Below are 12709 nucleotides of genomic sequence, written 5' to 3'. Positions count from 1 at the left end.
CCTTTAGTTAAAACCCTTTGGGTAACCCTTCAGTTAAAAGTGGTATATTGCTTTGTATATTTTGATTGAGAGTGAAATGTGTGTTTGGATATAAGCATCTTTTGCATATTGACAGTTCATTTTATTTATCATTTTCTATTGTGGGATTGGTCTTCTAACGTACTGATTTGTAAGACTTTGCTTTATATTAAGGAATTTGTAAGACTTTGTTTTATATTAAGGATATTAATCTGTTTTGTAGCAAATATATTTCTCCAGTTTGCCATTTGCCTTTATCTCCCTTTTTTTAATTGTATTTTAAAGTTTATTTATTATTTATTTTTGAGAGAGAGAGAAAGCGCACATGTGCACAAGCAGGGGAGGGGCAGAGAGAAGAAAAGAGAGAATCCCAAGCAGGCTCTGTGCTCTCGATCCCACGAACTGTGAGATCATGACCTGAGCCGAAATCAAAAGTCGGACGCTTAACCGACTGAGCCACCCAGGCACCCCTTGCCTTTACCTTTCATATTGTTTACTTATGTACATGATTCTAAATTTTTATTTAGTGAAATCTGTTGGTTTTTTTATGGGGTTGTGTTTTGTCTTTGGTGTAACTCACCCATCTTCCTGTGGGGTTATGGTATTTGTTCCAAATACCGGCTTCACCTTGTTTTTTCTTCACTGACTTAAAATGCTTGCTTTCATAATTATTAGATGTATATTGATGCTTTATTTTCTGGTGTATATTACACTTCTCTGTCCCTACAGGTTATATGAAATCTCTGGTAGGGCAGATGTTCATTTTCAGAAACATTTTGGCTGGTACTTTGGTTCTTGTTTTCTTTAAGGTGAATTTTAGCATTATTTTGTGAAGTTAAGTATCTTCTTAGCAAGAGAAAATAGAAACAAATCCTTGGCTCTTTTATTGAAACCATTTTATAGTACAGAATTTTATAGTTTGGTATTTCGTAATGAATTTGTATGGTTATTGTTAAAGTTTATTTTCCTGGTCATTTGTAGTAATGTTTCTTCTGTGGAGTCGCGTAAATTTTATTTTCTAATAAGTTGTTACTTGCATATATGAATGCACCTTTTGCTTTTTGTATATGATTTTCTCTAACTCAGGTAGTCTCTTTTTATTCTATTGGATTTTCAAGGAAAATAGTCGTCTACCAGTAATTCTGTTTTTCTTCCTTTCAGTGTTTACACATTGTCTCTAATTTTACTTACTAACTTCTACAGCAGTTAGTAATAATTAATGTTTTTTCTTGTTTATAACACCAAGCATTTTACTGCTAAATATGACTTGGTTGTTGGTTTGAGAGAAGGGTACCATCATAAACTTGTTTTTCAGTTTTTATTTACATTCCAGTTAGTTAACATAGAGTGTAACGTTAGTTTCCGGTGTACAGTTTCTTCACTCAGCACTTACATAGAACACCCGATGCTCATCACAAGTTCACTCCTTCATCCCCAACTTTTAAGAGTATTATTTTTTTAAGTTTACTATAAGTAAGATCTTGGCTCTGTTTTTAGTTAGGAACTGATTGTTAACTTTCTTCAGATGACTTTTTTTGGCATATTGATAGCTTATTTTCTTTGATAGATATATTGAATTTTGTCAGCTTTTCCATGAATATTTTTAGATACAGCTTTGGATTCAATTTCTACAAGCTTCAGTTAGGGTTTTTGGATCTCTTATAAGTACAGTTGTTATGTATGTGCTATGTGCTATTTTAGGTTTTGGTAGCAAGATTAAGTTGGTTTTATAAAATAAAGTTGTAATTTGTGTGCTTTCAAATGCTCTGGAGATTTACAAACAGAATTAAATTATATGTTTATTGAAGGCCTAATAGAAATCATCTAAAATCAAACTGGGCTCAGATTCTTTTCTTATTAAATACAATTCTTTTAACACTTTTAAATTTTCTTTGATGAACTGTACTGATTTTATTCAGCTTCTGCTGAGAGACAATTTGTTCAGTGTATAAAACAGTTAATTTATTTTACATTAATCATGCCCAGAAGCTATGCACTGTAGGGTTGATTTCCATATCTTAACAGTTTTCTGTTTCCTTGGGATGTTTTTATTGATTTTAAATTCAGAGAGAAAGATGAATGTTATTGAAGTCACAAAGTAGGACTTTCAAGAGATAATTTTCTTCACAGCATTTTTTTTTTAATTTTGAGCCTATAGAAAAGTCTTATGAGAATAAAAATTTTAATGTGTTAACTATTCTTGTTCTTAGGTGCATTTTATCTGGTGTTTGAATATATGGACCATGATCTGATGGGACTACTGGAATCAGGCTTGGTTCATTTTAATGAAAATCACATAAAGTCATTTATGAGACAGCTTATGGAAGGCCTGGATTATTGTCATAAGAAGAACTTTTTGCATAGAGATATTAAATGTTCAAATATTCTTCTAAATAATAGGTATGGTATGAGTCTGATATATGTGTTTCAAATGAGTATTATATAATGTATACTTTGATTCTGTTAAAAAGATTGAAAATTTATTGCTCAAGCTGTTATAACATAATCAGTGTTATTACTGCCAGAACTGCATCTGAACATGTGTTAAATACACTTTGGTTAATTTCTGATAATAGTTTTTAGTGTACATAAAATAATACTTAATCAATTTTCTTATTTGATATTCTTCCAGATAATGTGAATGGATATTCTTATAATTAATAATGATTTCAGCCTTAGGTTAAGAATAGTTCTAAGAATTTTTTTAAATTTAGAATTTGTTTTACACCAGTATCACAGTTTTAAAGTGAACTTTTTTTGAAGTGTGTATACACAGACACACACACACATATATACTTATACACACACACAAGTAGATATTTAAAGTTTATGTTAAACATTTTACTGACAGCATAACCTGAGCTCTGATAATTCTTTTCTAAGTAGTACTCCTTGTTAGTTTAAGTGAGATATGCCTGGTTCTGATTTTAGTTACTAGAAAGGGTTCTATGTACCTAGCCCCTCTAAGAATTGGAAAATTAAACATAAATTTAAAATGATACAATTTAATTCTCATGCTTTACTGATTTGATTTGAACAAGTAATATGTCTTAATACTGAGTAGCAACAATAATCTCATTTTATTTTCATTGAAGTGTACTTGTCTAAATAGGAACTAACTAATACTAAAATACTGTTAATACTAGTACAATAATAGTAATAGTTGTGGTGGTGGTACTAGAATAATAGTAGCTGAAATTGTCAAAGGAAAAGTACTGTTTGTTGTTGTTTTTACTTGCTTATCTGTTTACCTTTCCTTATAGGACTTGGGGTACTGCTGTGTGATCAGTGTTAAAGTTTATATAAGTATATTTTTTATTAGTTCTAGGAATAGAATATGAATGTGTATGATAGGATTAGATATCTATGAATACGTACAAATATGTATGATTTCAGAGTAGACTAATAGTTTATGTTCATTTTGTCTTCCACCAGAGGGCAAATAAAACTTGCAGATTTTGGACTTGCTCGATTGTATAGCTCAGAAGAAAGGTAAGAGTATTTTCAAATGAGTATTATAGACAATAGAGACCAGTTTTAAGGACAGCTTATTGATAGTTTATTTTTTCTTAAGAAATAAACTTTTTTAAGAAAAGGGAAATATATTATACTTTTCATTGTTAAATACGTGAAATAATATAATTTTATACCATATTGGGATTGACTGTTTTAATTACAAATTTTATGTATTTATCTCAATTTAAAAATAATTGTTTTTTTGGCACTTTAGAGGTAAATAAAAATTTTTTTAAAATGTGTCATTTTAAATGTATCTTAAGTGCAGATCCAGATATTAAGATGTTGGTGATTTTTGTGTTTAGTGAAAAATACTAGTACAGTATGTGCTTTTTTTATACTGCATGTTTAAGCTCACAAATTTTGTTTTAGTTATTAATTTGGATTCCTTTTTTTAAAAACTCAAGTTTTATTTATAGTTACGTTTGTTGTAAACTCTCTAGAACCTTTTATTTAAACTATTGTGAGAAAGTTCCATTGTATAACTCTTCTCTGTATGGAGCTTCCCTGGCTGCACTTGGGACGTGTATCCCATTTTGGCTCCTTTGGGCCTGGTGGTAGTGAAATAGGACTTGCCTCATTAGAACTAATATGTGGGAGTCTGGCTGGCTCAGTGGGTGGAGCATGGGATTCTTGATCTCGGGGTTGTAAGTTTAAGCCCACACTGGGTACAGAGATTACTTAAAAAGAAAATCTTAAAAAAAGAAGAAAACTAATATGGAATTTCAAAATAAATTATTTTTGTCAAGTAGTGGATTTTATATAAATATTCTATGGAATTAATTGGGTTTAATCTATCTCTAGTTTGGTCTATTTCTTTCCTATCAAACAGCACTGTTTCTTTATTTCCAGATATATATTCTGAAATACTTTATGCTTGACAATTCTGTAATTTCTTTAGTGCAACTATAATTTAATCTAATTAACAAAAGTTAATTAGAATTCTCAGAAATAGGTACTTTCACTGAATGTTGGCCAGTTTCTGGTTGGTTGAAAAAAATCCTCTTTGAATTTTTTACAGTGAAAATTTATTTCTTTTTGAATCTTGCAGTGTCTGTTATGTCATTCTGAAAATTATTTTCATTGTTTAGTGTGGAGAGGTTTTTAAATGGTGTGTTTTGGACCCATCAGAATTCATTAAATCCCTCAGAAACTATGGTATGGACCAGTTGTTACAGACCTACTTTAAAAAGGCAGAGCTTTTTGGCTTTTGTTGTTTTACGTGCCATACTTCTAATTAATATTTTATTTTAAGAAAGAGTCGTAGGATTTATTTTTTTTAAGTTTGAAACTTTTCTAAAGCCTTAAAAGCTGTAACCCTCATCTTGCATTTGAGAAAACTGAGCCCTAGAAATGGTTGAGTTAAAGATAAAAAAATATTTGTTGGCAGAGTCCAGAGTATATGTAGTTCAGTTTCCAACTCCCAATTTTTTATTTTTTCTATCACCTATAATAGTGCCTCTTGGTAGAAATTGAAGAAAAAATAAACTGGCCAAATATGCACTTAATCCAAAACTTCTCTTGGGAGTATATTTTTTGAGTAACTAAATTTCGTTGACTATTCTTTATGGGGAAGTTCTATTTAATTAAAGATTCTGTCCTCTTAGCTGGTTTTTTGAGATTTCACTGTAGTTTCAATCATCCTTTCTTAATACAGGTATATGTTTTTGTCAAACTTAAATGTAAATCCCTTTCTTCTTGATTTCATGTTAGGTTTCAGTAGAGATGGAGAACAGCTAAATTACCATTTTTCGTCTTATTTTCATGTTTAGTGAAAAATCTTAGTATAGTATATGCTTTTTATACTGTATGTTTAAGCTCATAAATTTTGTTTTAGTTATTAATTTGGACTTCCTTTTTTTAAAAAAAACCTCAAATTTTATATATAGTTATATGTTTGTTGTGAACTCACTAGAATCTTTTATTTAAACAAACTATTGTGAGAAAGTTCCACTGTATAATTCATTTTATGTTGATATTTATTCACATTAGAATAGATATGTTCCAGAAAAACGGACTGTAAAGTCAAGTTTTACCTATCAAAATACATTTTCTAATTTATTTTACCTTTTAAAAATGGAGTGTTGGGGGGTGCCTGGGTGGCTCAGTCGGTTAAGTGTCCGACTTCAGTTCAGGTCATGATCTCACAGCTGCTCATGCGTTCAACCCCTGCGTCGGGCTCTGTGCTGACAGCTCAGAGCCTGGAGCCTGCTTCAGATTCTGTGTCTCCCTCTCTCTCTCTGCCCCTCCCCTGCTCATATTCTCTCTCTCTCTCTCTCTCTCTCTCTCTCTCTCTCTCTCTCTCAAAAATAAATGTTAAAAAAAATTTTTTTTTAAATGGAGTGTTGGATTTCAGGGGAGTGCCATGGGTGTGGTGTGTTCACTGAGCCGGGGTCCCCATTGCTGTACTGAATTGATACAGGAATTTTGAGCTTAGAAAGGTAGGAAGTTTAAAATTTGCATCTTCTGGTAATGTGTAGTAAATGTTTCTGCTTACCCAATTTTCGTAAGATAAAACCTTTTGGTGTATTGTTTTGTAAGCAAAGTTTTTCAGGGGCTTATGTACTCCCTTACAACTTTTCTTTTTCAGATTTGAATAATTCCAATTTAAGATCAGAGTAGGCTTAATTTTAATGGAATGACTTTAAAATATATATATTGTTATAGTAAATTTTAATAACCTACCAGTTTCTAACATACTGCCTTTAGCAGATTTACTATTGTTCCAACTTTTCTAGATATTTTTAAAAATAAACATACCATGATATTTCATTCATACTTCTTTGTTATTATAAGGAGGAATAAAAGTAAGGCTTTACAGTAATAACACTCATCCAAATGTTAAATCACTTTGAAGTGTTTTCTAAGTAACTAGAACTGAAGTGTTCAAGAAATTATTGCAAGGTTTTTTTGTTCAGAAATTGAGCACATTTCAGCTTACCACTGTAATAGCTTCAACTACATTCTCACTCACTTGGTTTCCGATATCTTTTTTGAATTTGGAGAACTGGATGGAATTCTCTCTAGTACTTAGGAATTGAACATGGGAGGTGATGTGACCATTGTGGATCTCCTCTGTCACGTGTGCTACAGTAGAAGAAAGAACCACTGAGTTAAAATTAGGGTGAAAATGATTCCTTTAAACTTGAAAAATCCTTTTCTCATTTTGGGAAATATAGAACTTGAGAACAGAGGGTTTTGCCCATTTCTTTACACCCATTCATTTTTTTCAGTAGCTATTTTAAGATCAACTTTTCCTGAAACTTTTAGCCATGGTAATATACCCACTTCTGAGTTTTTATTTTACCAAGTCATTGCTCCATTGCTTTCCCAAATGATGGGGTATCTTTTTCTCTTTATGTGACTGTCCCATATGAATAAATATACGCATCAGGAAAACTTTGGTTCTAGTCCTGGCATTTCCATTTATTTAAGAAGTTAATCTTGGGCAGGTCACTTAATCTCTCTATATTTCATTATTCACAACTTTAACATGAAAGATTTTGTTTTATAAAATTTTTTTAAGTTTATTTAGAGAGAGACAGAGAGAACGCACGCGTGCAAATGAGCAGGGGAGGGGCAGAGAGAGAAAATCCCAAGCAGGCTTCACGCTGTCAGCACAGAGCCTGACATGTGCCTCGAACTCACAAACTGTGAGATCATGACCTGAGTCAAAACCAACACCCAGACGCTTAATCGGCTGGGCCACCCAGGTGCCCCAAGATGAAAGATTTAAAATCTCTAAAATCCTTATTTAAAGTATATTGAAAAACCCATCTTTTATGGTTCTAAGAGTTAGCGTAATCAAAATAAAAGTTTCTTAAACGTTTTTAAAGGTAATATCACCATCTAGTGGCTTTTCATAAAATTGCCATTAAAAGCAAAATTAAATTTTTCCAAAGCTAAGTATCAGTGGGAAAGGGAGAAAGTATTACCTCTTGCAGCTTGTCCAAGGACTAGATGAATTTATATTCAGGACATACTACTTGTGTTCTTGTCTTTTCAGTCAAGCTAGAATTGTAGTCATCTTAAAGACAGAGACCATATTTTAAACTTTTATGTTTTTTATGCCCTAAACTGTAAAACACATTCACACTAACTGCTTGATTAATTCTGATCCAAGAGACCAGCATTCTGATCTGGAGGACCCTCCTGATAGAGATTAGTGCAGGGAGCTCTGGGGACTACAGATACCCAGAGTACTTCTGGGAGATCCTGGGCCAATATTAGGACCATAGTAATAAAAAGATGGCTAATAACATATTAATAGCAATAAAAAATGTGGCTAAACAAGCTTTAGGAATGGAAATCTCATTTAGATTACTAACCTAACCATATGATCCAGATTAAATTGTACTTCCTTTGGCCCTAATGGAGTAGCTTACATTTTTGAGCATGTAAAATGGGAAAGGCAGTTTAATTATCTGGAGTATGGTGTTCCCCCTCTTCATGTAGGGTAAATTTCATGTATTCCCTCAATGCTGAAGATTTACAAATTTCTCTTTCTTTCTCTTGATCTTTCTTTTGATCTCTAAACCTGTACTGGACATAACTGCACAACTCCACCTAGGTGGTGTAGGTGCTTTAAATTAAACATACTGTACAAAGCCTGTCTTCGTATTTCCAGAAAAAAAGTTTGCTCTTTTCCTTTATTCCCCGTTTTAGTTGAAGGTATCAGTCACTCTCACATATAGATATGTCTCCTATAGACCACTGTAAGTAGAATTGTATTGGTTTTCTTGCCTCTGGGCTGTTTCCCTAACATTCTTTTCCTTCTGCCACTCTTATCAACTGCTGTCCCCTGCCCCCCAGATAATAGCAATGTCAACTCTTTGTAGTTCCCTTAAACAGGTTAAGCTCTTGAATGCCTTTGTGAGTCTACATAAGTTGTTTCCTTTGTATGGAATTATACTTTCCATTATCTGAGTCTGACGTTTGTTTTTTTTGAAAAATTTACCCTGAATCCTACAGTCATTTTTGGTCACATCTTCCTTTATGTATCCAGAGTACATTTTTCATTATTTTATGTAGTACTTAAAGTATATTATTGTAATTTATATCTATATTACCACCAGACTTCAAGGCTTTAAACAACTACTTGGTTGGTTGGCTCTTTGGTCTAGCCATCTCTTGGTGCTTAGTGCAGTACCTAGCTCAGAGTGTCAGTAAATACTTGTTTATAAAGAAGGAACAGGGACCCCTTGGGTTGCTCAGTTGGTTAAGGTCCAACTCTTGATTTAGGCTCAGGTCGTTATCTCACACTTCATGAGTTCGGGCTCCACATTGGGCTCCTCGCTGACAGTGTGGAGGCTGCTGGGGTTCTCTCTCTCCCTCTTTCTCTGCCCTTCCCCTGCTTGTGTACTTGCTCACTCTGAACATAAACAAACAAACAAACAAACAAACAAAAAAATATATATATATAAAGAAGGAACAAACTTAACTAGCATTTGTGCATAGTACTTTATATATTTTATATATGTGTGTATACACATATACACATACATTCATATATACACATACACATACATACATATATACACATATATTCACAGTATATAATCAAAAGCATTAGACTTTTGATTTTGGTTTAGGTCGTGTTCTCACAGTTGTGAGATCGAGCCCCAAGTTGGGCTCTGTGCTGAGCCTGGAGGCTGCTTGAAATTCTCTCTCTCCCTCTCCCTCTGCCCTCCCCTGCTTGTTCACTTGTGTGTGTGCTTGCGCTCTCTCTCATAAATAAATAAATATCACTTAAATTAGTGAATTAAGTAATTTGAAATTGGCCTTATTTGCCAACTCCATCTATCTTGGTATTTGCTTTTATGATTAAAAGTCTGTCTGCATACTTTCTCAATATTTGCTTCCTTCTTATTAGACACTAAGGTAGAAAGTGAGGTGGGACACCTGATTTGCAGAATACTTGAATAAATCATGTAAGTTTTTCTTAACTTTTAAACAATCGTTTTGTCTTTTGTCAATATTAACTTCTAAACATTTAAAACTAGTTTATTGAAAAGCTTATTTAAAATGTTTATTTAAAAAATGTTTATCACAAACATTTAAAACATAATTATAGCACCACCATCTTAAAAGTTTTCTTGCTAGCTCTGCTCTCTCCCTGGCTTATCTCCTAGCTCTAGAAAATGAACATTTGCTCAGCCTTCTCAGGACCTGATGGTTCAGTGTGCTTGAAACAAGAACCAAGTAGTAAATATTTTTTTTTAATGTTTTTTTTTTATTTTTGAGAGAGAGACAGACAGAGCATGAAGGGCAGAGAGAGACGGAAACGCAGAATTGGAAGCAGGCTCCAGGCTCTGGGCTGTCAGCACAGAGCCCGACATGGGACTCGACCTCGTGAATCGTGAGATCATGACCTGAGCCGAAGTCGGCCACCTAACCAACTGAGCCACCTAGGCACCCTAGTAATAAATTTTTATAGGCCTTATGTGCATATTCTCTAGGAGGAAGAGAATGTGTGTGTGTTAAAGGTATAACATATTGACGTTTTGTGTTGTCCCTTTGACTGTATTTGGAAAGGAAGTCTGGAAGCAAGGGCAGTCAGCTGTTGCAGTAAACCTGGGTAAGATGATTATGGCTAGAACTTGGGAATGGGCATAGATGTTGGCAAAACAGATGAATTATATCATAAGATATAAAATTGTTAAAACTTGATAGTTGAATATGTTTATTTTTAATTTTTTTTTTAACGTTTTATTTATTTTTGAGACAGGGAGAGACAGAGCATGAATGGGGCGGGGGGGGGGAGGGGTCAGAGAGAGAGAGGGAGACACAGAATCTGAAACAGGCTCCGGGTCTGAGCTGTCAGCACAGAGCCTGACGCAGGGCTCGAACTCACGGACCGCGAGATCATGACCTGAGCTGAAGTCGGCCGCTTAACCGACTGAGCCACCCAGGCGCCCCTGAATATGTTTATTTAGACACATCCCTGTCTGTACCTCTACTGTAGATTTCTGCTTAAGAAACTGAATAAATGGTTTGTTAGGGTAAGCTAAGCTTTTACATCAAAAAGAACCTGAAAATTCAGTGGCTTAAAGAGTATGAAGTTTGTATGTGTTTCTCACTTAATGATCAGGAATGGATATTGCTTACCTCGGTGGACAATGAAGAGTATTTAACCATCTCATTAGATCAAGTAGTGACTATTTCATATAGTCATTGAGGGATCCAAGTTGGAAGATCTGCCATCTTCTTCACATGACTTCCAAGGCTGACACCACCTCTGTTAACCAGAAGCTAGAAAAAAGGAGAGAGGGATGTTATGAGCCAGACCTAGAATGGTGCTTATCATTTATGATCATGTTTTTTTATTGAGAACATGGTGCTGTGATCACACACACCCAACTGCAGTGAGGGTAGGCAGTGGCCTACAGGTGGGCAGCTACCATTGAAGAAAAGAAGAACAGATTTTGGAAGACAGCTAGCAGTGTCTACCATACATTCCTGAGACAGGAAACAGGAAGCAAGTGTGTGGCAAAAGATGATAGATTTCCTTTGGGATGTGTTAAGATACAGGTACTTTTAGGACTTCTAAATTTACATGTGTAGTAAAAACAGGTAAGATGACCTTAGTTGGGGAAAAAAAATTACTATTGTTTCTTTGCAGCAGTGTTACAATACAGAAGTTTCAGAGTTATTTTTCTTGGAAACTATCAGGAAGAAAGTGGGAGTGAAGATAGAAAAGTAAGGGGGAAGGGGCATGTGAAAAAAATTGTGTTCATCATATATAGTTAAGGCATGTCTTAGCTCATTAAAAGTATTAGTAAGTGCAGGGTACCCAGGTGGCTCAGTTGGTTAAATGTCTGACTCTTGATTTTGATTCATGTCATGATCTCACAGTTCTTGAGTTTGAACCCCGTGTGGGGCTCCATACTGCTGACAATGCAGAGCCTGTTTTGGATTCTCTTTCCCTCCTCCTTTATCTGCCCCTCCCCCACTCTCACCTGCTTTCTCTCTCAAAATAAATACACTTAAGAATATGTTAATGAGGGGCGCATGGGTGGGTCAGTGGGTTGGTTGAGCGGCTGACTTCGACTTCGGCTCAGGTCACAATCTCATGGTCCGTGGGTTTGAGCCCGCGTCGGGCTCTGTGCTGTCAGCTGGGAGCCTGGAGCCTGCTTCGGATTCTCTGTCTCTCTCTTACTCTGGCCCTCCCCTACTCATGCTCGCTTGTGCTCTCCATCTCTCTCTCTCTCTCTTTCTCTGTCAAAAATATAAAACATTAAAAAATATATACATATATATTAACAAGTGCTTACTCTGTGCCAGACACTGACCTAGGTAATACCTACTGGTTAAATATTAGAGATATAGCTATGAAAGACACCAGGTCCATGGTCTTATTTACACGGTGATGGCAGAGGTAGACATGAACCTGTGGAATAGAGGAAAGAATTTAAAATACTTAAGTGCTGCAAAACAAAATAGTGACTGCAAGGTCACTCTAGGCATGTGGGTAGTTTTTAGCTAAGGTAGTTAGGACAGACCTTTAAAGAAGTAAAATTGAGCCTGAGACCTGAATAATGAGTGATGAGAATGGGATAACTTAGTGAAGACATAGGGCAAGAACATTCCAGTAGAAGGAACTGAGCAACTGCAAAACCTGGGAATAGACTTGGAAAATTTAAGGGCCAGAAAGTTGCCTAGTGTAAAAATAGGAGGTGAGATGCCCAGGAATATGGTTATATCAACTGAGGTAAAGTTTAAATTTTATGTACTTGCAGTAATAGGATCTGATTTTCGGCTTTGAAAAAAATCTTTAAAAAAGTGGGGGAGGGAGGCCAGATAGAAATAGAGGCAGCGAAACTCATACCAATGAAAAAATAATAATGACTCAGACTAAAAGATAATCTTGGCTTTCACTTTTTTGAAATCATGGAAAATGGTTGGATTTAGCATCTGTTTGGATGTAGAAAAGACAAAAGCTGTTGACAAGTTAGATGTGAGATTTGAAAGAAAGAAGAGTCAAGGATGACAGAATATTTTTGACCTCCCGAGAGGGTCCGGAGAGGGTAGGTATTAAAAACAGGTCCTAGATTTCTTTTGTAGGTTTGGTAGGTGTTTCTGCAGTAGATTCTGAAGGGAGACATGGCATTTGTGCATATGATAAATTTTGTTAGCAGAAGGCTCTCCATGTTTTTCTCAAAAATATAAGTTATAG

At 34.7% G+C, this 12709-nt stretch overlaps 1 protein-coding gene across 2 annotated transcripts in view; it reads left to right on the top strand.

Moving 5' to 3' along the window:
• CDK13 (cyclin dependent kinase 13) overlaps positions 1 to 12709 on the top strand; it is a 125630-nt gene that overhangs the window by 77888 nt on the left and 35033 nt on the right. For both annotated transcript variants that reach the window (XM_047850355.1, XM_047850354.1), the window contains exons 6-7: positions 2229 to 2418; positions 3454 to 3510. In XM_047850355.1, the coding sequence (XP_047706311.1) occupies positions 2229 to 2418; positions 3454 to 3510 (247 nt within the window). The remainder of the gene's footprint in view (positions 1 to 2228; positions 2419 to 3453; positions 3511 to 12709) is intronic.

This window comes from Prionailurus viverrinus, chromosome A2, assembly GCF_022837055.1.
Source record: "Prionailurus viverrinus isolate Anna chromosome A2, UM_Priviv_1.0, whole genome shotgun sequence".
In the NCBI taxonomy this organism is placed as follows: Eukaryota; Metazoa; Chordata; class Mammalia; order Carnivora; family Felidae; genus Prionailurus; species Prionailurus viverrinus.
This window is presented reverse-complemented; position numbering and strand designations above follow the sequence as displayed.